This window comes from Tiliqua scincoides, chromosome 5 (assembly GCF_035046505.1).
Source record: "Tiliqua scincoides isolate rTilSci1 chromosome 5, rTilSci1.hap2, whole genome shotgun sequence".
Classification (NCBI taxonomy): Eukaryota; Metazoa; Chordata; class Lepidosauria; order Squamata; family Scincidae; genus Tiliqua; species Tiliqua scincoides.
Window position 1 is genome coordinate 44,435,751 of NC_089825.1, and position 24,988 is coordinate 44,460,738.

The 24,988-nt window shown below is 43.5% G+C and overlaps 2 protein-coding genes across 5 annotated transcripts in view; one reads left to right on the plus strand and one right to left on the minus strand.

Annotated features, from left to right (window-relative positions):
- The window catches only part of NGLY1 (N-glycanase 1), a 25,941-nt gene extending 13,824 nt beyond the window's left edge, over positions 1-12,117 (minus strand). The window contains exons 1-7 of the mRNA XM_066627952.1: positions 11,759-12,117; positions 7,314-7,428; positions 6,139-6,357; positions 4,942-5,104; positions 3,696-3,915; positions 2,039-2,160; positions 1,130-1,275 (exon numbers count right to left, since the gene is read on the minus strand). Coding sequence (XP_066484049.1) covers positions 1,130-1,275; positions 2,039-2,160; positions 3,696-3,915; positions 4,942-5,104; positions 6,139-6,357; positions 7,314-7,428; positions 11,759-11,889 — 1,116 coding nt within the window. The 5' untranslated portion in view covers positions 11,890-12,117. The remainder of the gene's footprint in view (positions 1-1,129; positions 1,276-2,038; positions 2,161-3,695; positions 3,916-4,941; positions 5,105-6,138; positions 6,358-7,313; positions 7,429-11,758) is intronic.
- On the plus strand, positions 11,682-24,210 carry OXSM (3-oxoacyl-ACP synthase, mitochondrial). 4 transcript variants are annotated; one of them, XM_066627953.1, is made up of 3 exons: positions 11,682-11,779; positions 16,277-17,278; positions 20,943-24,209. In XM_066627953.1, the coding sequence occupies exons 2-3, from the start codon at positions 16,281-16,283 to the stop codon at positions 21,343-21,345; spliced, it is 1,401 nt and encodes a 466-aa protein (XP_066484050.1). In that variant the 5' UTR covers positions 11,682-11,779; positions 16,277-16,280; the 3' UTR covers positions 21,346-24,209. The 4 variants fall into 4 exon arrangements, 3 of the variants coding, with proteins under 3 accessions (XP_066484050.1, XP_066484051.1, XP_066484052.1); XM_066627954.1 differs by lacking the exon at positions 11,682-11,779 and adding an exon at positions 11,800-11,982 and having other exon boundaries at positions 20,943-24,210; XM_066627955.1 differs by lacking the exon at positions 11,682-11,779 and adding an exon at positions 11,995-12,099 and having other exon boundaries at positions 20,943-24,210.
- Positions 24,211-24,988: the final 778 nt, after the last annotated feature.

Here is a 24,988-nt window from a genome sequence, read left to right on the forward strand (position 1 = left end):
GATGCACAGCTCAAGCCTATACATGTCTACTCAGAAGTAAGTCCCATTAGAATCAATGGGGCTTACTCCCAGGAAAGTGTGGATAGGATTGGGCTGGCAATCACTTCATCAATGGCTGATAAGTATTCCCTTCATATAGCAAGATTCATCACTTTAAAAATACAGCCTTTCCTCTTCAGTTAAACAAGATTAATAAATCACTTTAAAAACAGTACCCTTTTTCTGCTCCTGGCCAAGTAAAGTGTGTGCTTGTCTCTCCGCTCCCCCTTTGCCAACTGCATGGAAGCAACTTTTAGAGTCCTGATGACTGGTAAAATAGGAAGTGTTTTATTTGGGGAGGGGGAGGAAAGCAGAAAGGTTTGGAGATCAAAAGGGGGGAGTGGAAGAGGGAGGGGGTTGAAAATAGAGATTTCACTTTGATGAGAAGTGAACCCAGGCTGGGAACAAGGAACCAACCAGACAAGGATCAGTGAGGGTTAAGGACTGCAAGCCGAGCATGCTTGGAAGAGGGTGGGGCGGCAGCAGCCACTCTTGCAGCTGGGCAACTCGCAGATGATGGGCAGAAGACTGGCTCGTATTCTGCCCGGGGTGTGACTATATCGCTGTGAGAGGACATCCCGCACCTCCCCTTTGAGTTCCTGGTGCCGCCCTAAAGAGCCTCAAAGTTTGAATAACACTGCCATAAGGCCTGGGAGGGAGAACAGGATACCTCTGCCATTCCTGTACCCCTCCTGGGCCTGATCTGTCCCCCCATTCCGCCCTCTACATTACATCCTCTCTGTCTCAGGAACGCCTTCCTGCTGCCCCCCCTGCACCGCTTGACGCCTTACCCCTCTGCACTGGTGGCCCTGGCTCTGAATGCAGCACCAGTGGGATGGAGCAGGCCTTTCCACCAGTGCTGCCTACACTAAGCCAGGGGAGTGGCGGCTGCGCTGGCAGAGCAGTAAGTTTGGATTGCACCCTCGGTCTCAAACACAAGAACATTTGAAGTGTTCAAGTCAAAGGAATTCTCTTTCCCACCATGACTCTAGCAAATGCTTTAAAATAATATCCAACCAACTAGTTTTCAAACGCACAACTCCTTCTAAGTTACTTTTGTCTTTGTTTCAATGAACACTGCTCCTCCTACCTCATCTTTGGAGAATCCAATAATGTAAGAGAGCTTTTTCCCCCATCCAATCTCATAGAGAAGGGGTTTATCACAGACATTTTCACATGGGTCACAGTGAAGCCATCTCTGCTGGGATGAAGAGTATACTTCAGTCCATACATGATCTGTTGCGGGGGGGGGGGGGGAGAGAAAGCCAAAGAGATACAGATTTTGGCTAGGAAGTCCTTCTACTTTAGGAAGCCAAATGCTTTGAAATCCAAAACATAATTGTACGTGTTTATTTAAATGTACAGTACACCCTTCTCTATGTTACATCTCAAGGTGACTTTCCATTTTAAAGCACATTCCACTTGCAAGCAAATCCTTCCAACCCACATCCACTATTTATCCCTTCCCTCTGCTTATTCATCCAAAGAACCAGGATATCATTTTTAGATTATCACTTTAAAATGTAGATTATGGTACATTGCAAGTTCATTTAATCACCAAAATCCATCAAATACCCATCAAATCCCACATGCCCATTTTCCTTTCACTCTAGCCATTATGAGGACCATTAAAGCTATCCTAAAGCACCATGGTTGTGTTAGCACTGTGTGCTGGTATGGATGACTGCTGCCCAGATGGCTGCCCAACTTATGATAAGAAGTGAATGTTTGCATGTCTGCCCCACCACCTCACATACTGTCCCTGAACGTGTGGAGGGTTGGATTCCCAATTAATGCAAGCTCCCATATCTGCTCAAGATTTAATGCCCAAATAGAGCTAATATTTTACCTAGATGGCTATCTATTATAGACCATTTAAGAGCACCCTTAGCAGAGTTCATACTTAAATGAACTGGGACCCCATCAACACTATTTCAAAGGACATGCAATAGAGACTGCAGCTATAGCATTAATATAAGTGGTTCTGAAACCATTATACCTGTTGCATCCCAAATGTATCTTGCCTCAAAACCTACAGCTCTGCAGCAGAGGGTAAAGCAGTTGGCCCATTCACCACAACGTCCACGTCTAGTTTCCAGAAGTTTCTCCGGATTATTGTACCTGCGCAAACAGGTTTAAAGGGGGGGGGGGAGTTGTAATTGTTGCTAGGGAACCATTGTTGCAAGTGTTTATACCTGCCTAAACTTTGACATTTTTACAAAATAACAAAACGGTATATAGAGGCTCCTTCCATGATCTAGCCCCTGCTTTCAAGCTAAACGTCTCTGATAAATGTCATGCTAACAAAGAAAGACCTATCTTTTGACTTCTGCTGCAAGTACAGCTAAGCGAACCAGTACTGGTAGTTTGCATTATTCTTAATGCTAGAGCTCAGCCTCAGAACATGTCTGAAAGCCTGAAATATAAATCTTAATGAGAATACTGCCTCTGAACATGCAGACTGCCAGTGATCAGAAGGAACAATGGGCCAGTTCAGACAATGCCTCCAAGCCAGTTCTTTCACCACGTTCAGGGATTTGCCTGAACACTTGGAACCCTTGCTAACATATCTTTGCAGTTCATGTAATCACATGTAATGGCAGTTCATCCGAACTTCTCGCTCATGATCTAAATTCAGGCTTAAGGATACCTTAAACTTGGGTAGGGAGAGCCTAACTGCATGGTGAAGGGGCCAGCTCAGATGTATTAGGCAAACTACCCCAACAGAACAGTTCAGAAAGTAGACAAATCAGTCTATGCCACCTGATAGTAAACCATAATCCAGGCTCAATTATATCTTGGCTACTTATATAATTGTACAGTGTGCTACTGCTCAAAAAGCACATTTGTTCTCATGCAGGGGATTCCAGAAAAGTATTTCTGCTAACACAAGGTGGTTCCTTCCCTAATTTCTGCCAATTCTCCTTTCCCACTACAGGTTCTCATGTTTCGGCCCACACCTAGAGAGTTCCCTGACCATAACAAACAGATTTTTGGAAGATGCAGAGGGCTACACTTGGGACAAGGGAGCAGGAAATCTAATTACATGATGCAACTCTACTAGCGCTTCTCTTGATAACTTAGGTCAGGGGTGCCCAAACCCCGGCCCTGGGGCCACTTGCGGCCCTCGAGGCCTCTCAATGTGGCCCTCAGGGAGACCCCAGTCTCCAATGAGACTTTGGCCCTCCAGAGATTTGTTGGAGCCCACACTGGCCCGACGCAACTGCTCTCAGAGTGAGGGTGACTGTTTGACCTCTCGCATGAGCTGTGGGATGAGGGCTCCCTCCACTGCTTGCTTTTTCACGTCTGTGAGGCAACAGAGGCAGCAAAGGAAAGGCCAGCCTTGCTTTGTGCAAGGCCTTTTATAGGCCTTGAGCTATTGCAAGACCTTCATTCATTCATATAAGTTCATGTTTAATATATTCATTTATGTAAAGTTATGTAAATTTATTCAAATTTTAAATGTAAATTAATTCTTCCCCCCCCGGCCCCCGACACAGTGTCAGAGAGACGATGTGGCCCTCCTGCCAAAAACTTTGGACACCCCTGACTTAGGTAATCAAGATGTAAGTGAAAATGTCACTCCCTAATAATATACTTAGCACACAATATCAAACACAGACCAAACTGCTAAACCACCTACATCCTATACTTACCTTGGAAACCTGTTGCTAAATTGGCACTGGTTACAGAAGTGATTTTCAACTCTGCTCGCATCCCATCTCAGATCATCATCGCTAGGCGACAGATTATCTTTAGATTCCGTCTCGCCTTCACACTTGCTGCATTGCAAGTTATTTACCCATTGGAAAAAATCACATTTAAACCAGTTCAGAAGCTCCAGCAACAGAAAATCCTGTTCATTCAGAACGACAGCTGAAAAATCAGAACATTACAATTAAGACAGAACTTTCAGACATCTAATTAAGTGGATCTGTGTGTGTGTGTGTGTGTGTGTGTGTGTGTGTGTGTGTGTAAACAATATAGAATTAAAGTGGAACCAATTTCCAAATATTCAAGAGTTACTCTGAAATAATAATGGCAAATCATGTAATATTTTACATCAAATCTGTTATAGAATTTGCAGCACTTACATTTTTCTAAAGCGATTAATCATGCCCCTGTATGAATCTACTCACTCGTTAAGATCTTCTGGAGACTAACAACCAAATGGCACAGGACCTTTTCCATAGTGGTGCCCAGGCTCTGGAACTCCAACTCCTAGGAAGTTCCATTTGCGCCATTCTCTTGGTCTTCAGAGGTGACCAATTTGCTAAGCATTTTGCATATAACAGCACTTGCAATTGCCACAATCTGGATACCACATCAACCGTTTCTAATGAAGTACCTTAGGCATTTGCTTGTCCAATTTTGATTGAATGTTTTTCAACCTTGCTTGCATAAGGGTGTGAACAAGATCCTTGGTGCATGTCCACATGTACATTAGACCCTTGTCTGGCTAATAAAAGCTGCCAAGGGAGGTTACCTGAGAGGGCAAGGGAGGGTGATCAGTGCATGTATTGCCAATCTCTTTGAAATTAGCAGTAGTTTGTCCCCTACTGGGTGGGGGGAGAGTTTACAATTCTTGGCCAAGGTGTCACTGCTGCCGCTGCCACGTGGCATGGCAAAAAAAAAACAAAAAGCATGGCAAAAAACACAAAAAGAAACAAGCTCCTCCACCACTAACAAAATTTTTAGTGGGCAGTCAATTTTTTAAACTTTAATTGCAAGGCTGCACAAAAATTTAATTTTTAAAATCTTCATTTTAATTGTAAAAGGCTATCCTTGAAGACAAACCTCAAATGTGCACGTGCTTTGCAATTTTTCAAGCAGTTACATGCCGAAAGGAGGATTGCTCTCTTTAATACCTTCAACCTTTAAAATTTTTTTTTAAAATATTACCTTTGTCCACTTCTCTTGCTTTGGTGAGTTTTTCCTGAGCATTCTTTTTCAATTCTTGGATTGGGATACAAGCCAATGCTTTCTTTTGTAAAGTGGGGTTCTCATATATCATAACATGCTGAAAGTTGGATTGAAGCGTCTTCAAGAAAACTGTTTCAGTGGACTAGAATGAGGAAAAACAATGTGTGAATTGTCATAAATATTTTCAAGCAATCGGATAAAACTTCAGTCATTCGCCTAAATGGTACAGAAAAAAGATGCTTATATTGATGCAATGGGCATCATTTGAGGTTAACATTGTAGCTCAGTGGTTGACTGCATACTCTAAATACAGAAGGTCCCTGGATCAGGATCCAAGTCCCTGAATCTAGGGCTGGGAAAGACCCATCTGAAATCCTGGACAGCTATTTCTAGTCAATGTAGGCAACACTTATCTAGACAGACCAATTGTTTCACTCAATATGTACCACATACTCTTCTGAGAATAGTTTTAGCCCAAGCATCGCTATAATAAGTGAAGTTACACAACGCTTCCTCAAGTTTAAAAGTGCCACATGGTTTCATAGGAGAAAGCTTCTGCACGGGAAGTCCCAGCTCTTGTGCTAGGTAAACATGTAGATCTGGCATCCACATTCTGCAGTGGAGAATTGCAGATACAGGTGGGCCCTTTTTATGCGCAGGTTTGGAATCTACCAATTTGACTCAGCATGGGTTCCAAACCCACGCTGGAGGGACCCACTGACCTCCTGGTTGTGACTTGGAACACCTTCTGGTCATGTCCACAAGGCTTTCCAAGGCCTGGAGAGGTCGTGCACACTTCTGGTTTTGTGTTTCTGACACCTCTGGGAGGCTCCACACCACCTCTGGGAGGTTGCCTCTTTGAGCCTCAGAACACCTCCGAACATGATCAGTAGGTACTTCCAGTTGCATCTGAAGATCCTCTGAGGCCCAGTCCCATGGATTAGTGTATCTGTAGTTTCAGTATACTCAGGGGGTCCAGGAATGGATCCACCATAGATAACAAGGGCCAACTGTACACATATTCAGTTTGAAGATTGCATGCCGATACAACTTCCATATTTCACATTAATACGGGGAAGAAATGTTCCCAAGAGTTACAACACGAATTCAAATTTCAGTTCTTTGATTTCCACTATTATCGCTTGATCAATGTTAACAGAGTTCTGAAGCAGTTACCATGACAGTAGACGAAGCAGCAGGGTCAACGCTTGATTCCACAACTCTGGGTGGCTGAGGTGCAACTGATTCCGTGTTTACTACCTTTTGAGAGCATGCTGACCTTTCAGTCTGTTGTGATACATTTAATCGACTGCTTCTTTCCCCAGCAATTAAGTCTCGAATTCTAGATAGCTGATCAATCGATGCCTCCTTAGGAAAAACAAGATGAGTTTCCCCCTGAAATTATAGTTACAAAAGTCAAACTTTCTGTATTAAGATGTAAATACCAGTCTCTATTACCACTTCCCCTGGCTTTGTGCAAACTAACAGCACAAGCCCATGCACACCAACTCAGAATTAAGTCCCATTAAAGTCAATGGGGCTTAGTCCCAGCTAAATGTGGATAGAATTGCAGCCTAAGGCCCAAATCCTAACCCAATGGAACATGTGCTGCATTCTGCAGTTTGTGGGGCACTCACAGAGGCCTCCTCAAGGTAAGGGAATGTTTGTTTCCTTACTGCAGAGCTGCATTGCCCTTATGTCAGTACTGGAAAGTGGGTTAGGATTGCGCCCTAAATGTTTTCATGCCTTCTAGCCTCTTGAGGAATGAACAAGGTTGTTATAATTTCTGGAAAAAATTATTCTGCCCTTTCCTCAAGAAACTCAACTCAATGTTAACAGGACTGGCCATTTTTATTCTCCGTCAAACAGCATGAGGTAAGTTCAGAGTGACCAGATACAATGGAGGACAGAGTACTTATAACCACTGAGTACCTTTAACCGCTGCATAGAAGAGGGAATTTTGGCAGGTGCAGCTTTTAAAGCCCTTCCAAGCTGAGAGACTGTAGAATCCCATTCTCTGTTGTTGCACCACACCTCTGGACCATGCTTCCAGAGGATTTTCAATCAGCTTTCTTTGTGGAATAGTGCCAGCAAGTGCCATTTCTATGGCACCTAGCTTTGGGGGGGGGGGGAGCGGAGTTTGGTCCTTAATGTTGTATTTTAATGTATATTTTTATGCATTTTATAATTTATATGCTTTTAGACATTGTTGTGAGCCACCTTGGTGGTGCCCTTCAAAGAGAAAGGCAGGATATAATTAAATAAATAAGTAAACAAACATGCGGGAAATATAAATGGCAGATGCAAACTGGACTGACAAGTCGGAAGAAAGTCTCCTTGAACATACTGACCTCTTCAAATCCCATTTCAAACAAACACTCGACAGCTCCTCTGACAGGTAACAATCTTGTGGAAAACGTTTGATTTCCAATCCGAATAGACCGATATTTTTCTTCGCTTGGGTGCCTAATAAGAGTAAAGGAATACAGACACTTATGTAAGTAATTTGTTTAAACAAAGATATTTTAGCAGTTTAAAAAAAAAACCCTAGGAACACAGCACTTACATTTCAAGAACATAAGAAGATAAGACTTGTTGCAGCCACATCACTAAGAGCTCAAGCCTATGCATGTCTATTCAAAAATAAGTCCCATTATAGTCAATAGGGCTTACTCCCAAGTAAGTATGGATAGGACTGCAGCTTAAGCCTGACCCCAAGCCGCACTGGTGTAGGGGAGTAGGGTCTGGTTTCATCTCTCCTCCTCTTGGATGACTCTCTTCCCAAATTTTGTTCATTTATTTAGAAGATTTATGTACAGTACTGCCCTTCCACAGCCTAAGAGCTTGGTGCACCAGGAGGTTTACAAGAGGGTTAAAAACATAACACAATAAAAACATAACATACACACATAAAAACAATACAGGTTGGGCATCCCTTATCCAAAGTGCTTGGGACTAGATTTTTCCATATTTTGGAATACTTGTATACACATAATGAGAGATCCTGGGGATGGGGCCCAAGTCTAAACACAAAATTCATTTATGCTTCATATGCCCCTTATACACATAGCCTGAAGCTAATTTTATACAATATTTTTAATAATTTTGTGCTTGGAACAAGGTTTGTGCATGAAACACAATTTGTAATTTTATTTCTTTAGGCAAAAAAGTAAAAACCAAAGTCATGTTGCCGCTCAAAAAAGTTCCATATTTCAGAATTCCAGATAAGAGGTACTCAATCTGTACTTAAAAGTTGGTATGGTCAAAAACTGCAGATTAAAATATCAAACAAATAGCAGGTACCAGGTCAAATAAAAAGTCCAGCAGGTCCCCCAACATCCTTAATTATCAGAAACTCCCCACCCATCCTACCCACCAGCAAAAGCTATTTGAAGTTTTAACAAAGTTTTCAAGCCTCACTGGAAAGTGTACAAGGAAAGAGCTGATTGTAATTCACCCGGGAAGGAATTTCACATTTGGGGAATCGCCACTGAGAAGGCTCTTTCTGTCACTGCTGCCCCCTTGGACAGAGGGCACACAAAGAAGGCCTCTTAGGGGATGACCCAGTTTATATGGGTGAAAGGCAGTCCTTCAAATACCTTGACCACAACAGTTAAGGTTTAGGGTCAAATTTTGCCTCCATAATTGCCTCCTCTTGCCTCACCAGCCCTGCTTACTGCCTTTTTCTGCTGCCATCCATCTCTTTGCTCTCTGCCATTTGAAAAAAAAACAAAGAGAATGGGGAAGGAAAGGAGAAAGCCAAGGGAGGAGGCCAGTGGCTTAGAGCTGCTCCAATCTCCACTTTTTCCTCTTTGTCATCCCCCTTCTTTCTGCCTTTTCAATGGAGCTTGAAGGAGGTAGAGGAAGATGGCAGCTTCAGCTCTTCATAATCACCATGCTATTGCCACCGTTGTCATCAGGCAGCAGGTTGCTCCCTCTAATGTGCCACTGGAGACATAATTTATTTCAAGATGCTTTTTTTGGTACCCACAACTTCAGATACTACTGTTTATCACTTGTGACATATTAAATTTGCAAGGAGCTTTACAAGCACGTACTGTTCACCCTCACAATGTTCCTGTGCAATTGGCCGCTACTATTCATATTTTACTGCCCAATCAGATATTCTGTACAACAAGCTATTTACTTTCTCAAACAGGCTCAAGACTAAGGCATGACAACCTTTGTTGTGCAAGTATCCCTTTTCCAAGTATGACCTTTAACGAATTTCACTTCTGTAGGTACCATCATTGCAACTAAAGACAGAGCTGTACACTGGTGTGAGCAGCTTATCCCACAGCTGGTGCTTCAGTCTGCACCTTTCTTCCTCAAACTGTGCTTCTTTCAAAAGGCTAGGCAGCAGCAGAGCTACTTCTTGCACACTGATGCATCACTGCCCTCAACCACCTCCACTTTCAGTAGGTTTGGGCCAGGTAGGACAGTCACCATAGCACTGGGGCCAAGCATCACCTGTCATATTGTGAAGTAACACTGACTGAAAAGCATGCAGAGAAAGGACACTTTCAAGAGTTAACTTTATACATTAATTTATTAATGCTGCAATCCTAAACACACTAATTGGAGAGTAAACCCCATTGAACCCAGAGAAATTTACATCCAAGTAACATTCATCATTGCACTGTTTGTTTTCTTCTTCTTGTTCTTCTTCTTCGGTATCAGGGGTTGTTTCTCCCCACCACAAACCACAAACAAAAGACCACAAACTGTCTTTTGTCCCAAATGGATTCTAGATAATAGATTATTCAGACTTCAGATGGTTCATCACATTATCCCAATCTTTTGTAGTCCTATTCATCATGCATATCTGGAATGCATCCTATCACAGCAGGAAGCATTCCAGACTGTTTTCTTGAGTGTCTCTCTAACACATCCCACAGAGATATTTGCAAAGATTTTATTTTATCCTCTGTTCCAATACTTACAAACGCCTCAGCATGGGTGCTTAACTTCTTAACAGGGTGATACTAGGCCTCCAACATCACCAGGCAGTCACAATGCCTGATTCGCCCTGCCTCCCTCAAAACATGCTTATTTAGTGGAAAATGACATACACTCAGTTTATGCTCAGGGGTCTTATCATCATCAATACCACTCTGAATCCTGAATTCTGTTTTGCATATGGAGTGACTGCTGTCATGCAAGATGAGTCCCAACGTGAATTGTTAGCTTTTCTGTTGTGATAGCAGGGAAGAACGTCCACTAGGATGGGAAGCAGCCCAAGCAGAGGTGGGAGCCCATGTCTACCCACTTGGAAGAGGTGGCTCCAGAGGGCAGTCAGAATGGGAGCCCAGGTCTACCAGTAAGTAGATCTGGGCTCCAAGTCAGGGTGGGAGCCCAGCTCTACCCACCTGGAAGAGGCCATTCCAGAGTGCAGTCAGAATGGGAGCCTGTATACCCAGTGGATATTTCTGGGCTCCAAGTCTAGGTGGGAGCCCAGGTCTAACCGCCAGCAAACTTCAGTCACGGAGGCCCAAGTTCAACCAGGAGCCGGGGTCTACCCACCTGCAAGAGGTGGCTCCAGAGGACAGAGATGGAATGGCAGAGGACAGAGATGGAATGGTAGGTAGATCTCAGCTCCAAGTCTGGGTGGGAGCCCAAGTCTAGCCACCCAACAAACCTTGGCCACAGAGGCCAAAGTTCAACTGGGAGCCTAGCTTGGCCTGCCTGGTTGACCTGGTCTCTGAAGTGAAGGTAGTGCTCATGGCCCTCCCACCCAAACACAAACACAGGATATAGCCTTGCCTACTGCTGATTGTTATGTCACATTCCTGGTCTCACTGGCAGGTTTTCAGGGGGTCCCGCAAGTACCACCTGTCACCTCAAGTACCACTGGTGGTACCCAGACCCCACTGGTTGAGAAACACTGCTGTAGGAAAATGACCTGTCAGAGTTGAGCAGTGATAAGGGGTGTGTGTGTGTGTTCGTTTATTTAATAGATTCTGTCTTTCCCTACAACAGGAGCCCAAGGTGGCTCACAAATATCAAACACCATACAACAAACACTGAATACAAAAACCACTAATTAAAAAAACAACTACAAATTATAACACTAAAAATCCATAGTATAATCAAGCTGTGGCTGTTCTGTTTAAAACTATTGTGGTGATGGAATTCAGGGACATGTGGTTGGGTGGGGAGGCAGGTGAGGCAGAGCCTCCCCACCAGAGTCCTGCTGCAGTGTGAGGCACCCAAGCAACCACAACCCATGCGCAGAGTCCTTCAAATAGTGCAGCCACCATGTGCAGTGCCCAAACATCCATAATCCACGCACAGAGTCCTTGTAAAGCACCACCACAGTGTGAGGCACCCAAGCACCCACAACCCACAGGCTCTGAACTGTCTCCCTCCTCGCATGAGGAGGCATGAGCACTCTGCATGGCAATAGTGCTTTCTGATGGACTCTGGTGGGGAGGCTCTGTCTCACCTGCCTCCTCCCCCACCACACGTCCCTGAATGAATGAGTGAATGAATGGGACAAACAAGAGACCACTGCAGTAGGGCGTGCAACACGCAGGGGGAGGCTGCCAGCCGCTCTTCTGAGCTGCCACCGCTCACGTAAGCGGAGCTCCCTCCCTCGCATAAGCAAACCACCCTCAGCAATACCTGCCCGGCCGCGTCCATTGGAAGCGCGCCTCAAAACTGTGATCCAAAAGTTTTTGCGTCCATCAAAGGGCGTGCCGTTTCCCGACGGCCTCCGCGAACGGGCAAGTCGCAAGCCGTCGCCGCCAGCCTCGGCGCCGTTCGTTTGACGGGCCCGCCCGCTCGCCACCCTCACCTGATGATATTATCCGCATAGGTGAGCAGCAGGCGGGAGGCTTCCAGGAAGGTCTCCGTGGGGTTCTGGCAGAGTTCGCGGACGGCTCGCGAGCGCGCGGGCGAGGAAGAGGGTCTCATCGCGGCCGCCATCCTTTCTGCTCCGTTCGCGGCGCGTGCCCGCCTGGCTGTCCTTGCCGGGGAGCGAGCCAGAAAACTTCGGCGCCCGCCCGCACTTGCTGCTGGGTAAAGCTGGAGAAGGCGGCGGCTCAGGGAAAAGTGGGGCGAGCGGGCGGGATTTTCCGCGCCTCCTCCCGGGAAAGTTCTGAGGCGGCTCGAAAGGGGCGGCGGCGACGGGCAGAGGTGACAGCGCGCTCTAGGCTGGGTGGCAGCGCGCGCGCATGCGCGGCGAGGGTGTGACGTCCCCGCCGTCATAATGGTCCTGAGGCTACGGCGCTGCTCTGGGCTTGGGCTCTCCTGCCCCCGGGGGAAGGGGGAGGGCAGTGGGCTGAGGCAGTGGGGCTTTTAGTAGCATTTTATTTATACATATTTTTTTAATTCTTAATTACATTTAATTTTTAAATGTATTTTAATTTTTTATTTTTATTTCTATTAATAAATTAATTTTATTTTTATTTAATTTTCAAATTTATTTTAATTTTTTAATTTTATTTTTAAATTTATTTTGATTAGTTAATTAAATTTAATTAACTTAATTTGTTTTAATTTTTTAATTTTATCTTAATTTTTTGTTTTATTTTTTACTTTATTTATAAAATATTTAATTTAATTTATGTTACTCTATTTTACTGACATGATTATAATAATATTTTTCTTTGAAATATGCTGAATATATCTATATCTATACAGACGTGGCAAAAAGTGGACATTTAAAAAGCATTAAAAAAAAAAAACAATGGAAAACCAGTAAGAAAATATATTACTGGCCTTTGTTTGTCCCATCAGTAGTCGGGGCCGTATTCAAACCAAATTCAAAAATTTAATAAAATTGTTCCTGTTTAGTCAAAAAAGTGTATCAAGGCAACATTTTAAATTAATTCTGGGAGCACCCATGGGTGCTCTTCATGCACCACCTAGGAGTGCAGGCTCCACAGATTAAGAACCTTTGCTTTAACTGGTGGCTGTTATGTCCCCAATTAAAAAGCCAGTCCGCCTGTCCCCCAGTCTTAGGTGGGATGCAGCAGTGTGCTAGATGGGGTCTCCACTGGGTCCATGTTGGCTACAGCTTTGCTGGGAGGATGAGCTACATGGTCCTGTGCCTTATCTCATGGTAGGTGGGCTGGGACATATATTTAGAACTGGTCCCTTGTGAAGCAGGAGGAAAGGAACAGCCCCACTGAAGCAGATGAGGCTTCTGTTGATTTCACCTGCCTCTGTCTCTGGATTTTGTCCTCCCGCATTACATGTGTGCAGTCTTCTGCAGTTCCTTTTTATCTAAATAAGTAAAGACACATGCATTTAGTTCCTTGTGCCTGAAGGGACTTTGGACTTCTGTATTTTTTAGACAAAAATCAACCCTCTCACAGGGTATGCCAATCCCTTAGTAAGTGTTAAAGTAATTTTGGGTCTCTGCCAGAAAAAGGGAAAGAAAGAAATTAGAAAGACGTATGAACCAATTTGCTCAAACTTCATGCTGAGTCACAAGTCATTAAGGTCAATAAAATTGATTGTCATTTAGCAGGTTATTGTATCAATGTAATCTAGTGCTGTACTGATTACATCATGATATATCCTACAAAATACATTATAACAATTATAGCAGACATGAGGAATATCCAGCATAAGAAAAGTCCTACTGGATCAGACTATAAACTCACCAAGTCCAGCATCTTGTTTCAAACACCTGACTTTGGGAAGCTCACAAGCAGAAGAGAAAGACCTGTTCGATTATTTCAGAGATTTTACAGAGGTTTACAGAGAAAAATCAAATAATGAATGGCTCCTTGTCCCAAAAGGGCTCACAATCTAAAAAGATGCAAAAGAACACCAGCAGACAGCCACTAGAGGGGTGAGGAGGACCAGTTACTCTCCCCTTGCTAAATAAAAGAGGAGCACACACTTGAAAATGTGCTTCAGGCAGTCCAGTCCTGAGCTGCCCGCAGCGCCCAGACTCGCCTGCTCCAAGGAGGGCTCCCGTCGAATCCTGCGCTTCCTGCGCTACCACAGGAGGCACCTTGGGAGAAAGGGACATTCGTCCCCTTCCCCCGAGTAAGGGAAGCAGCCCTGCAATGGGGCTATTCTCTTTAGCGCCTACCAAAAGGTTGGCACTAAAGTAAAGGCACTCGTGTAGGGTGTACAGCCCTGCACGAGCGCCCTGGATCCTGCAGAGCACAGCTCTGCAGATCCGCCTCCCTCCCTCCCCCCCCCGACATGTTGATAGAGATTTTAGAGGGTTAACCTATCTTCTCGTCTGAGAAAAATAACTGAAATAGGAGCCAAGAGAATGACTGCCCTGCCCTGCTCTGTTTCCCTCAAAAACAGGATAGGAGAAGTCATTATGTTAAAGTGACCTGAACAAAGAGAACATGTAGATTATAACTTTCCCAAAGGGAGAATTCCAGGAGCTTGTGTAACCAAAGTTGTGGGCCAAGAACATTTGATTTCAGGGCAAAATGACCTCCTAGTTAAAGCTAGAACCATGCACCAAACAGTGTCATAATATGCCAAATAAGGAGGTGGAAGTGACATACAGTGTCATATGGGTAACTTGTTTGTTTCACGTTATTAATATGATTTTCTGGGTGTGATTCTTTGAGAGACAAGATGGGAAGCAAAGGGTAAACATTTGTATCCAAACTGAAATTAGATTGACTTGTGTGTAAATAGCTGTAAATACAGCCTTGGAACCCTTGTCATAAAGTCTGTGACTGTTTAGCATTGTGTCAGTGAAAAGAATCTGAAAATCTTTCCATCAATGTCTCCCGCCCGCCCCCTGGCACGCCTTCCGCCCACCCAGGCTGGCCTCCCCCCTCCCCAGAATGCCTCCTTCACGCCCCCGTCCACGCCCCCACCTCCTGTTCTGCAGCCCAGCGCTGGGCTAGCACTGGCGGTGAGCCCCGCAACTGTGGTCTGCGGCACGGAGCTGTGCCACGGACCGCAGGATTGGGTTCTTACCCAGTTAGCAGTTACCAGTTATTCTACTGAACATGGAGATGGTGCATGACCATTATGACTACTAGCCATGGATAGGCCATAAATTTGTCCAATTTCCTTTGGTAGCCATCCAAACTATTGGTCACCATGTGATCCATTTAAGTTCAGTTCCTCTATGAATCCTACATAGCCCCTATACTTGATTTCCAGCTTGCTTTCCAACTTTATGAGTCCAATCTTCACAAGCCATGTGAACCAGAGAGTTTCCTGGGAACATAAAGTGCTTGTGGAATGGCTTTTCTCTAAAACTTGAGAGCTGGAAGCTACTGGACTCCTGATGGATAGTGTGGGCAACGCAAATCTCGTGTATTGACCCCTTCACAATTTGACTGTGGCCTAAGTTCCAAATGTATACTTATTTACATGTTGGAAATTATTAGCAGTGTAGACTTCAGACTATGTAAGGTTCTTCACCTCTGGTAACAAATTGCAATAGGGTTTCTTTGTTGGAACATAGATGTGAATTATAAAGGAAGAACCACATTTTTTATTTGAATGTATATGATCATTTGCTTTTCGCCTTATTAGGCCCCATTTCGATTCTGACAAATGAACATTTTAGGCTACAATCCTATGTACATTTTCCTGGGTGTAACCAACCCATTGAGTATGGTGGTACTTACTTTGGGGCACAATCCAATGCATGTCTACTCAGAATTAAGTTCCACTGTGTTCTATAGGACTTACTCCCAGGAATGTGTTTATAGGATTACAGCCTTACTACTTAGGACTTACTTCTGAGTAAACTTGCATAGGAATGGGCTGTTAGTTTTGGATATTTTAAGATAGCTATTGCAGTGAGCCCTCTGTGTTTGCGGGGGTTTGGTTCTGGGACTCAGGGCAAATACCAAAAAATGTGGATGCTCAAGTCTCTGTAAAATTGCATAGTATTTGCAGATTGCTGGCTTTAATACCCAGAAGCTGCTTTCCTGATGGTGGGCTGGTTGGCTGCTCCCATGTTGAAGGGTCTCTGGGCTGGAAGGAGCCACTAGGTGAGGTACTGTAAGAAGCAGAGAATGAAGTGTGGTGCACTTCATAGGGCAGCACTGGCGGCCAGGAAGGAGGAAGCAGGGAATTTTTTTTTTTCTGAATATTTTTGCTCTGCAGTTGGTTGAATCTGTGGCTGCAGAGCCTGTGGATATGGTGGACCCACTATTTTACTGATCTTTTCTCAAGGGTTGAAAAATTCCAGGTCACTCGGCGGATGCCTGTGTGTATTTTTTTAAAAAAAAGTTATGTTGGTGTCAAAAACAGGGATTTTTCTTTGACGCATTCAGGCCTTTTAGGTACAGACTCTTCCTTATGTATTTATATTGAGCCATGCGCAAGTGTGAAAGCTTATAAGTAATATATTTGTATGTTACAGGAACATGTTTCAGATGCCTGCAGTCATGCTTTTCCAGCGTTCAAGAGATGCATTAAAAATGACATGTTTCAGTTTCTGTGGACCTCAGTGTTTGAGAAGCATTATCAAGCATATGAGCACTGGTGTAGTAGCTCATGGCCGAAGGAGAGTGGTCATCACAGGTATAGGATTAGTATCTCCTCTGGGTGTTGGAATGGAATTGGTATGGAACAACCTTCTTCGAGGAGACTGTGGGATTGTTTCCCTCAAAGGGGAAGAATATTCTACTATTCCCTGCAAGGTGGCTGCTTGTGTGCCAAAGGGGGTTTGTGAAGGCCAGTTTGATGGAGAAAGCTATGTGTCGAAATCAGAGAGTAAAGCCATGTCTTCTGCAACCGTTATGGCCATAGGTGCTGCTGATTTAGCATTAAAAGACTCTGGCTGGAGACCACTATCTGAACAGGATCACTTAAATGCTGGCGTAGCAATAGGAATGGGAATGGTTCCACTGGAAGATATTTCTGAGACAGCTTTGATATTCAAAACGAAAGGTTACAACAAAGTCAGCCCATTCTTTGTCCCGAAGATCTTAGTCAATATGGCAGCAGGTCATATTAGTATTAAATACCAGCTGAAAGGACCTAACCATGCAGTATCAACCGCTTGCACTACTGGAGCACATGCTGTTGGAGACGCCTTTCGATTTGTAGCCTACGGTGATGCTGATATGATGCTGGCTGGTGGAACGGAGGCTTGCATTAGCCCATTGTCTCTAGCTGGGTTTGCTAGAGCTCGGGCTTTGAGTACGAGCTTTAACTCGAGTCCCAAGCTGGCTTGCCGGCCATTCCATTCCCAGAGAGATGGATTTGTCATGGGAGAAGGTGCTGCAGTTTTGGTTTTGGAAGAATATGAATGTGCTGTACGAAGAGGAGCTAAATTGTATGCAGAAATCTTAGGCTATGGACTCTCCAGTGATGCTTCCCATATAACAGCACCTAGTCCAGATGGGGATGGTGCTTTTAGGTAAAAATGATGATGTATTAATGTTTAGAGCATTATTTGATGTGTTGGTAGTTAAACTATAATTATGATTTCCTAATGTTTTCTTTAATTTTTGAAGTCTCCAGCACAATTTGGAAACTAGAGGTTAGTCTGGATTCTGTGACAGGCTGTTTTATCAACCACTTTAAGGTCTGTATTGAAGCTTCTCTGTGCATGCTCTCATCTTCAAAGGGAAGAAGGCCCTTTTAGTGGTGGTACCCTAATTGTGGAATGCCCCATGAACAGGTTCAGCAGGAATCATTGATTTCCTTTTTAGTCCCCATGACTTTTAAGGGCGAGTGATGTTTTTATTGCCTACTTTTTCTGGTTTGATATGGTTTTCCACTGTTAATGATAAACATATATAGGAAGCTGCTTTCTGGTGACCCAGACTGTTAAGGCTATCTACTTATATGGTCTGCAGTGGCTGATAGCGGGTCTGCAGGCTTTCAGATGTGAGCCTTTCACAATCCTACCTGGAGATACTTAACAGCTGAACCTAGGACCTTCTACAAACAAAGCATGTGCTCCATCACTGAGCTACAGCCCCACGTCTCTGTTTATTGAATTGTTTTATTGTTATTTTAGGTTGAATTTTGTCACTTGCTTTGGATATTTTTGCATCTTTGAAAAGTATATAAATCTTTTAAAAAATTAAATAATGGCAGCGGTTCTCAAACTTACCATAGTCATAGTGCCCTCTTCTTCCACCTCTCCCAGGCACCGCCATATTGGATCTCATGAGATCACACATAATCCAAGATGATGGTACTCATGAGAGTTGGAAGAATTGGTCACCAGGGAACTGGTCCAGCTGTGCCCCGGTGAATTTGCCATGGTGCCCCAAGGCATCACAGCACACAGTTTGGGAACTACTGGATAAAGGTGATTCAGTTGCTGGGTTTGGTGTGGAGGATGCATGTTTTGGATGGTTTTCCCCCTCAGATTTCAGTAGAGTCGAACCAGCGCTAAAAGAGGGTTGTTCACATGTTATACTGTGCCACAAGGTCCATACTTCTACAGGAGTGATTATACCTGGGTTCATTTATGTAGATCAGCCATTTATGTACCCTGTTCACAGATCGTACTTGCATTGAATGAAACATATGTATACCTACTCACTGTAGACTACCAATGGTTGTACTGAGTTTATTATGTGAGCATTCCTAAGGTTTGCTCATATCGGATATCAATAACATCTGTTTTCTTTTGTGAATTTCAATAATTTATATTGTGATGGGTTTTGTATTTTGCTCTAATTTGGAAATCTTGTTAGACTGAAACATGGGTTGGAAGAAATGCCCTCTAATGAACCCCTCCAAATGGGTAAAGGGGCAACTTTTAAGTGATAGTTCTCTTGTTTTTAGCAGGAGGACAAGGACTGTCCCTGTCCATCCTAGCATACCATATTTTCCCAGTGGCTGCTGCAAGTTTTGTTCTTGTGTTTCTTTTTAGATTGTGGCCCTTTTCAGGACAGGGGACCATCTTCTCATTCCTTTTGTCATATAAATCATCTTGCGCACTTCCTTATTTTTGGACAAGTGCTATATGATTATTGTTAAAGTAAAACTAAATAATGACCCAGCTTCAAATGTCTGCTCAGCTCTCAGGAATTATCATGGACCAATCACGCAGTAGCTCATCCTATCTTGCCCAGAAGGCTGTTATGATAAATGAGACAAGAATTGCAGAGAACTTTGTGTGTAAAGTGATATGGGAATGATTACTAATTGTGCATAAAAAGTTCCATAAATCTCCCTTCCCTGTTTTTAATGGCAATTCCATTTACCTATTAGAAGAACAGTTTTTACCTGCATTCATTAGATGTTCCTGTTCAATTTGAAAGATACATGGTTGCTACGGATGTATGTGAAAGTACTCTTTCCATTTAAAGATGGCAAGTAGGACTGCAGAAGATTCAAGATAATTAATGTTCCATTCATTAGGATTAAATTTTCTGCTTCAAGATAAGCCTGGCAATAGATTAGATGGAACATTTATATTAATAGGACTAACCTGTAAGAGGCATGCTTTTATTTGTACCTTCAAGTCCTAGCCCAAGCCCTTGGTTCTTACTAATTTGCATCTTGTAAAGTTGCACACATTATGCAAAATAAAAGCATAATGAAGACTTAGGGCACAATCCTAACCCCTTATGTCAGTGCTTTTCAGCACAGTGCTTTCCAGCACTGATATAAGGGCAATGCAGCTCTGAGGTAAGGGAACAAACATTTCCTTACTTTGAGGAGGTCTCTGTGACTGACACCCAACTGCAGGATGCATTACATGTCCCATTGGCACCCCTATGCCAGTGCTGGAAAGCACTGACATAAGGGGTTAGGATTGCGCACTTTTCTATTTTCTGCCAGGTTCAGCAAAAGTTAGGCTTCAGGTGGTCAGTTTTCAGAACGGACAACAGTCAGGATGGACTGCAGGACGGTGCAACAGGACGTCCTGTTTTCAGGACGGACAACAGGATGGACAAGCCATCAGTCTGGACAACAGCTTCCAGATTGCTCACAAGGGGGGGACGGACAAGCAAGCACACACGCACACTAAGAGAATCAGGGCTTGATTCTATACAAGTCATGACTCATTTCCGAGTCACTGTCATGAGTCAGTACCCGAGTCAGTGTCGTGCATGACTCTAGTCCTTTATGAGTCATGAAAACTGAGTGTTTTGCAACTCATGTCATCTTTAAGTATCAAGTCCTCCTCTCTGGGTACTGCCACCTGCCTGCCGGGGTACACACTCATGATAATAATATTCATAGTACTTTTAAATAAACTTATTTAAAACGTTTATACACTGTCTTTTGGTTCCATCAAGGACCACCAAGGCAGCTCACATCCCTGGTCACAAATATGGAAACCAACCCAAATATATTAGTAAAAATAATCAGTCCATTAAAAAAACTACTAAAAGACAGCAGCACACAAGCAAGAAGGACAGTTGGTGAAAACAAATTGACACAAGACCTGATGGAGCAGAAATATTTTTATTACCTTCTTGAAAATTGGAAGTGTTGGGGTCCAGTCAGGCTTCCTGGGTGAGGGAATTTAAGAGTTAGAGGAGGGACTTTCACCAGAAATATCCTGTTCTGTGTTAACTGCCAATCGAGCCTCAGTTATGTAGGGAGTGTGAAACCAAGCCTCTGATGTTGGCTGTGGTTTACCAGCAGATTGATTGTAGGAGGAGGTCATCTTTCAGGTACCCAGGACCCAAACGATGTAAGGCCTTGTAGATCATAAGTAGTACTTTGAATTGTGCCGAGGCACACTGAAAGCCAAACAGCTCAGCAATCACTAGTGTAATATATCCACATTAACAGGTGCCTGGGAACATCCTGGCCACTGCATTCCATACAAGTTGAAACTCCCAAACAGTCTTCAAGGGCAGCCTCTGTAGCTCATGTTACTATAATCCAAGGGAAATGTGATTAAGCAGTGGGTTACTGTGACTAGGTATACTTTCTTCAGAAAGGGCTACAGCTGGTATACCAGTTGAAGCTGGGAAAAAGCACTCCCAGCTACAGCAGTATTGTGTTTCCAGGGGCAAAACTGGGTCAATATATGGAGATAAGTCATACACCTTCCCCTTTATGAAAGAAGAACATAATCTCCTTTATTTTTTTTTCCTTTTTAGATGCATGTCTGCAGCAATTAAAGATGCTAGGATTTTCCCTGAAGAAGTAACATACATCAATGCTCATGCCACCTCTACACCACTAGGAGATGCTGCAGAGAACCAAGCTATTAAGGGACTCTTTAGAGAGCATGCGTATTCTCTTGCAGTTTCGTCAACCAAGGGAGCAACAGGTCATCTCTTGGGTGCCGCAGGAGCTATAGAGGCAGCTTTCACAGCTTTGGCTTGTTACCATGGGATCTTACCACCTACTCTAAATCTGGATCGAACAGAACCACCATTTGACCTCAACTACGTTCCACTTGTCCCCCAAGAATGGCGAAGTGACAAACGCCGTATTGCTCTCACTAATTCTTTTGGCTTTGGTGGGACAAATGCAACACTGTGTTTTGCTAGCGTTTAACTTGAGAGTCTGTGTATGGTAATTGAACATTTTCAATTTATTAAGGGTCTGAAAAATGTCTGGCCATGTAAACGTCTATGTTTAAACGTTTTTGTTTTCATTCATTTCCATTTGCACTTTAAATCTTTAAGTCATGAAAATCTTTGTAAATCTTTACGCTCAAATGAAAAGTAATGAGTATTTTAATGTTCAGCTGAAGGCCACTTGTCATCAGGTAAATGTTATGGATCGCTTATGATGAGTATATATAACATTTTTGTCATATTTCCATGTTGCAGAGTATTTGGAATGGTAGTAACTTTCTGCCACAGGAAGTGGATGTGTTTGTCACATGTGAAGAAGTGTATGTGGGATTCAAGCAACAGCCTATGTGGGCAACTGTGTGCGAAATGTAACCTTACGTGAAATGGTCTGGATTTTTGAAAAGTGGTGCTTGTTCTGGGAAACGTTGTGCTTTCAGGTTCATACAAGATGCTGAATTCCCAGAAGTTTGGTCCTTTTTATGAAGCTTGATCAATTTTTTTTTGCATTTGGCCTGATCTACACAATTGGACAAACTCCCATCTTCCCTCAGCTTCTTTGATACACATAGTTTTCATACCACAGTATCCACACAAGTCATAACTCCTTCATCTTGGAGTCTGTGTAACCAAAAGCACAAATATAAGGGTCAGCAGGAGCAAGGTACAGGAGTCCAGTACTTCAGGCCCAAATCCTAACTGACTTTCCAATGCTGGCATAGCGGTGCCAATGTGACATTTGCTGCATCCTATAGTCGGGTGGCAGTCACGGAGGCCTCCTCAAAGTAAGGGAATGTTTGTTCCCTTACCTCAGAGCTGCATTGCCTTATACCAGTGCTGGAAAGTGGGTTAGGATTGCGCCCTCAGAGGCTCTATTAGCTCCAGTCTGATGCTTCATGGTACAGGACAGCAGAACGTGTAAACCATCACAAGGTTACATTTATTTAAAGAATTTTCTCCTGCTTTTCCATAGCTCAAAGCAGTGAACATCTTTGAACAAGCATGTGTTTGCTGAGACAGCAGCAGCCATTGATGCATCTACACTATGACTTCTCAAAACTCCCTGTGTTAGAACATAAGAGCATAAGAACAGCCCCACTGGATCAGGCCATAGGCCCATCTAGTCCAGTTTCCTGTATCTCACAGCGGCCCACCAAATGCCCCAGGGAGCACACCAGATAACAAGAGACCTCATCCTGGTGAGTTCCTGGTAGTTCATTCTTAGTAGCTTAGTTTGAGTGAGGAGGTACAAGTCTTCTTCTTCCTGAGTGATTTTCCAGGAAGTGCAACTGCTTCTGGCCCTCATCTCTTTCTTGCCTCATTTGCACTGTACAGGTAGGGCCTTGGTATCCGCAGGGATCCAGCCTAAGTGGCCTAAACTGTGCAGTATTGGCAAGGATCAGGTTGGGATGCTGCCGTCCAAGGCCTGGGGTGGAACAATTTGTTAGTTCTATATTGAAAACAAGTAAGAACATTTGAAATGTTGAAATCAAAGCTTTGCAGTGCTTCCCTTTATAAGTAGTAAAGGTTTGATGCCACCAATTCATTTCTTAAATTATTCTGTACTGTATTACAGTGCAAAAACTGTGTTTATTGCTCTAATTTTGACAGCACGGCAAAAAAGAACAAATTGTCATCAAAATTGACCTTGAAAATCCTTTGGTTTCGGCATATCCCAATTAATGAGCAGATAATTTATTTTATCTGTTTTGAGTTTGTGCTTAAACTGAGAATTGTATTTACATAAAACCTCTGGTTTTTTTAATAGCATCAAAGAAAAATCATATGCTTTTCCTCCCCTCAAATTCACCTTCATTGAGAGTAGCATAATTATGAACAGTATATTGCTGTTTGTTTATGCCTTACTCCAGAAGACTGAGAGTTAACTTTTTCTCTGTTTGCTGCTCAAATGATGGCTGCAGTCCAATGAAATTCTTGGTATTTGCTTTCATATGATGCTTGAGGATTACAGTGTCAGACTTCAGGCTAATATGTTGTGTGGCCCTGAACCAAAACTATAAAGTGTTCTTTTTTTGGACTGAAATGCATGTTCACATCCAAAGTGCTGTTTTCTGTATGCCCAAGTTAGTAAAAAAAAAAAAAAAAGTTCTGCAGAAGGGCAAGCACTTCCCTCAACAAGACATAATACTACTTGCATAGAGTAAACTCTGGGTTTTACCACAGATTTGGTCTTAAACTTGCCCAAATTTGAACCAGGTTCCTTCTGGTTTGATTAATGCTCCCCCTACACACATCTGGAAATCTTCTGGTGTTTCAGATGACACATTTGCTGCCCAACCAACCTTACCCAATTGTGGACATGCGTGCTCATGCTGCGTTCACAATCTAGCTCCTCTTTCTGTAAATATGGAAGGGGCAGTGGTACATCTGAGCCCCTCTTTTACACATGCCGCTAAGCATGGAAATGTGGATATTATTGTTAATGGTGATGCTTAGAAGCCTCTGTGATGGTTGCACCTACGCACCACCGTCTACAATTAGAGTTTCAGACTAGTAGCATGAAACTTCCTGGGAAACTTCCTGGGACCAGCCACCATCTTTCAGCCTACTCTGCCTCATAGGGTTGTAAGGATAAAAGGGGGAAAGAATATGTGCCATCCTGAGCTCCTTGAAAGAAGGGTAGCATATAAATGCTACAAATACTGCTTTCCCCTCCATACACTGTCTCCACACAGGCAACCTAGAAAATCAGACCGGTATCATTGCAAAGCTAATACAAAATGGAGGCGCATAAACACTGCCACACCTGACAGGGCGAAGACATTATCCAAAAGTTATGGTTTTACTTATTTTTTAAAAGCCAAGATTATTTTTATTGCAAGTTATGTCTTAAGTTCAATTATGGTGGGAGAGATCAGGCATCCTGAATTTCAATAGCAGGAATATAGCAGCTGAGGGCCCAATTCTATCCAATTTTCCGGTGCAGCCATGCCAATGAGGCGTATACTGCATCTGGTGGTGTGGAGGTAGTCACAGAGGCCTCCTCAAGGTATGGGAACATTTGTTCCCTTACCTCGAAGCTCCATTGCAGTTGCACCAGTGCTGGAAAGTTGGATAGGATTGGGCCCTGAGTTATCAATTCTCCCCCCCCCCCCTTGATGCTGGAAGCAATTACCTGTGGAATGCAACCGGGATTACCATTACACAGATTTCTCATACTTTTTAATGAGATGCTTGAATGACATAACCAAACAACAGCCATTTCCTCCTGCTGCCGGCATACCAAGCAGGGAAACGGACAATAATGAGAAACATTCACTTCAGTTATCGAAGGATGTAGGCAGTTTCTACAGCTGAGCTTGTTTGGAACAAAGCAGTTCAATCAGAGTGACTGAATAATAAGTGTAAAGTAACGATCAAAGAAGCTGTACTGATGGAAAAATGAAACAGCATACTAGCTGGAAGAGGGTAATGACTGCCCTTTGAATCTGCAAACAGCCAAAGCAAATTAAAAGTTGACTACTATTTCCTGTGCCAGGTAGAACTTGTCCATCCATTAGTCTGACTGTGGGGGATCACCTTAGATAGCAAATTGCTGGGGATGCCTGATGCCCACCACAGCCAACACCCCCATTCCTGGATGCCAAAAGAAAGAGGAATAG

Bases quoted from the DNA above. Each gene is read 5' to 3' on its own strand.
- OXSM (XM_066627953.1), top strand. From the start codon at position 16,281: ATGTTTCAGATGCCTGCAGTCATGCTTTTCCAGCGTTCAAGAGATGCA. The intron at 17,279-20,942 runs GTAAAAATGATG...TTTCCTTTTTAG, and splicing joins GATGGGGATGGTGCTTTTAG to ATGCATGTCTGCAGCAATTA.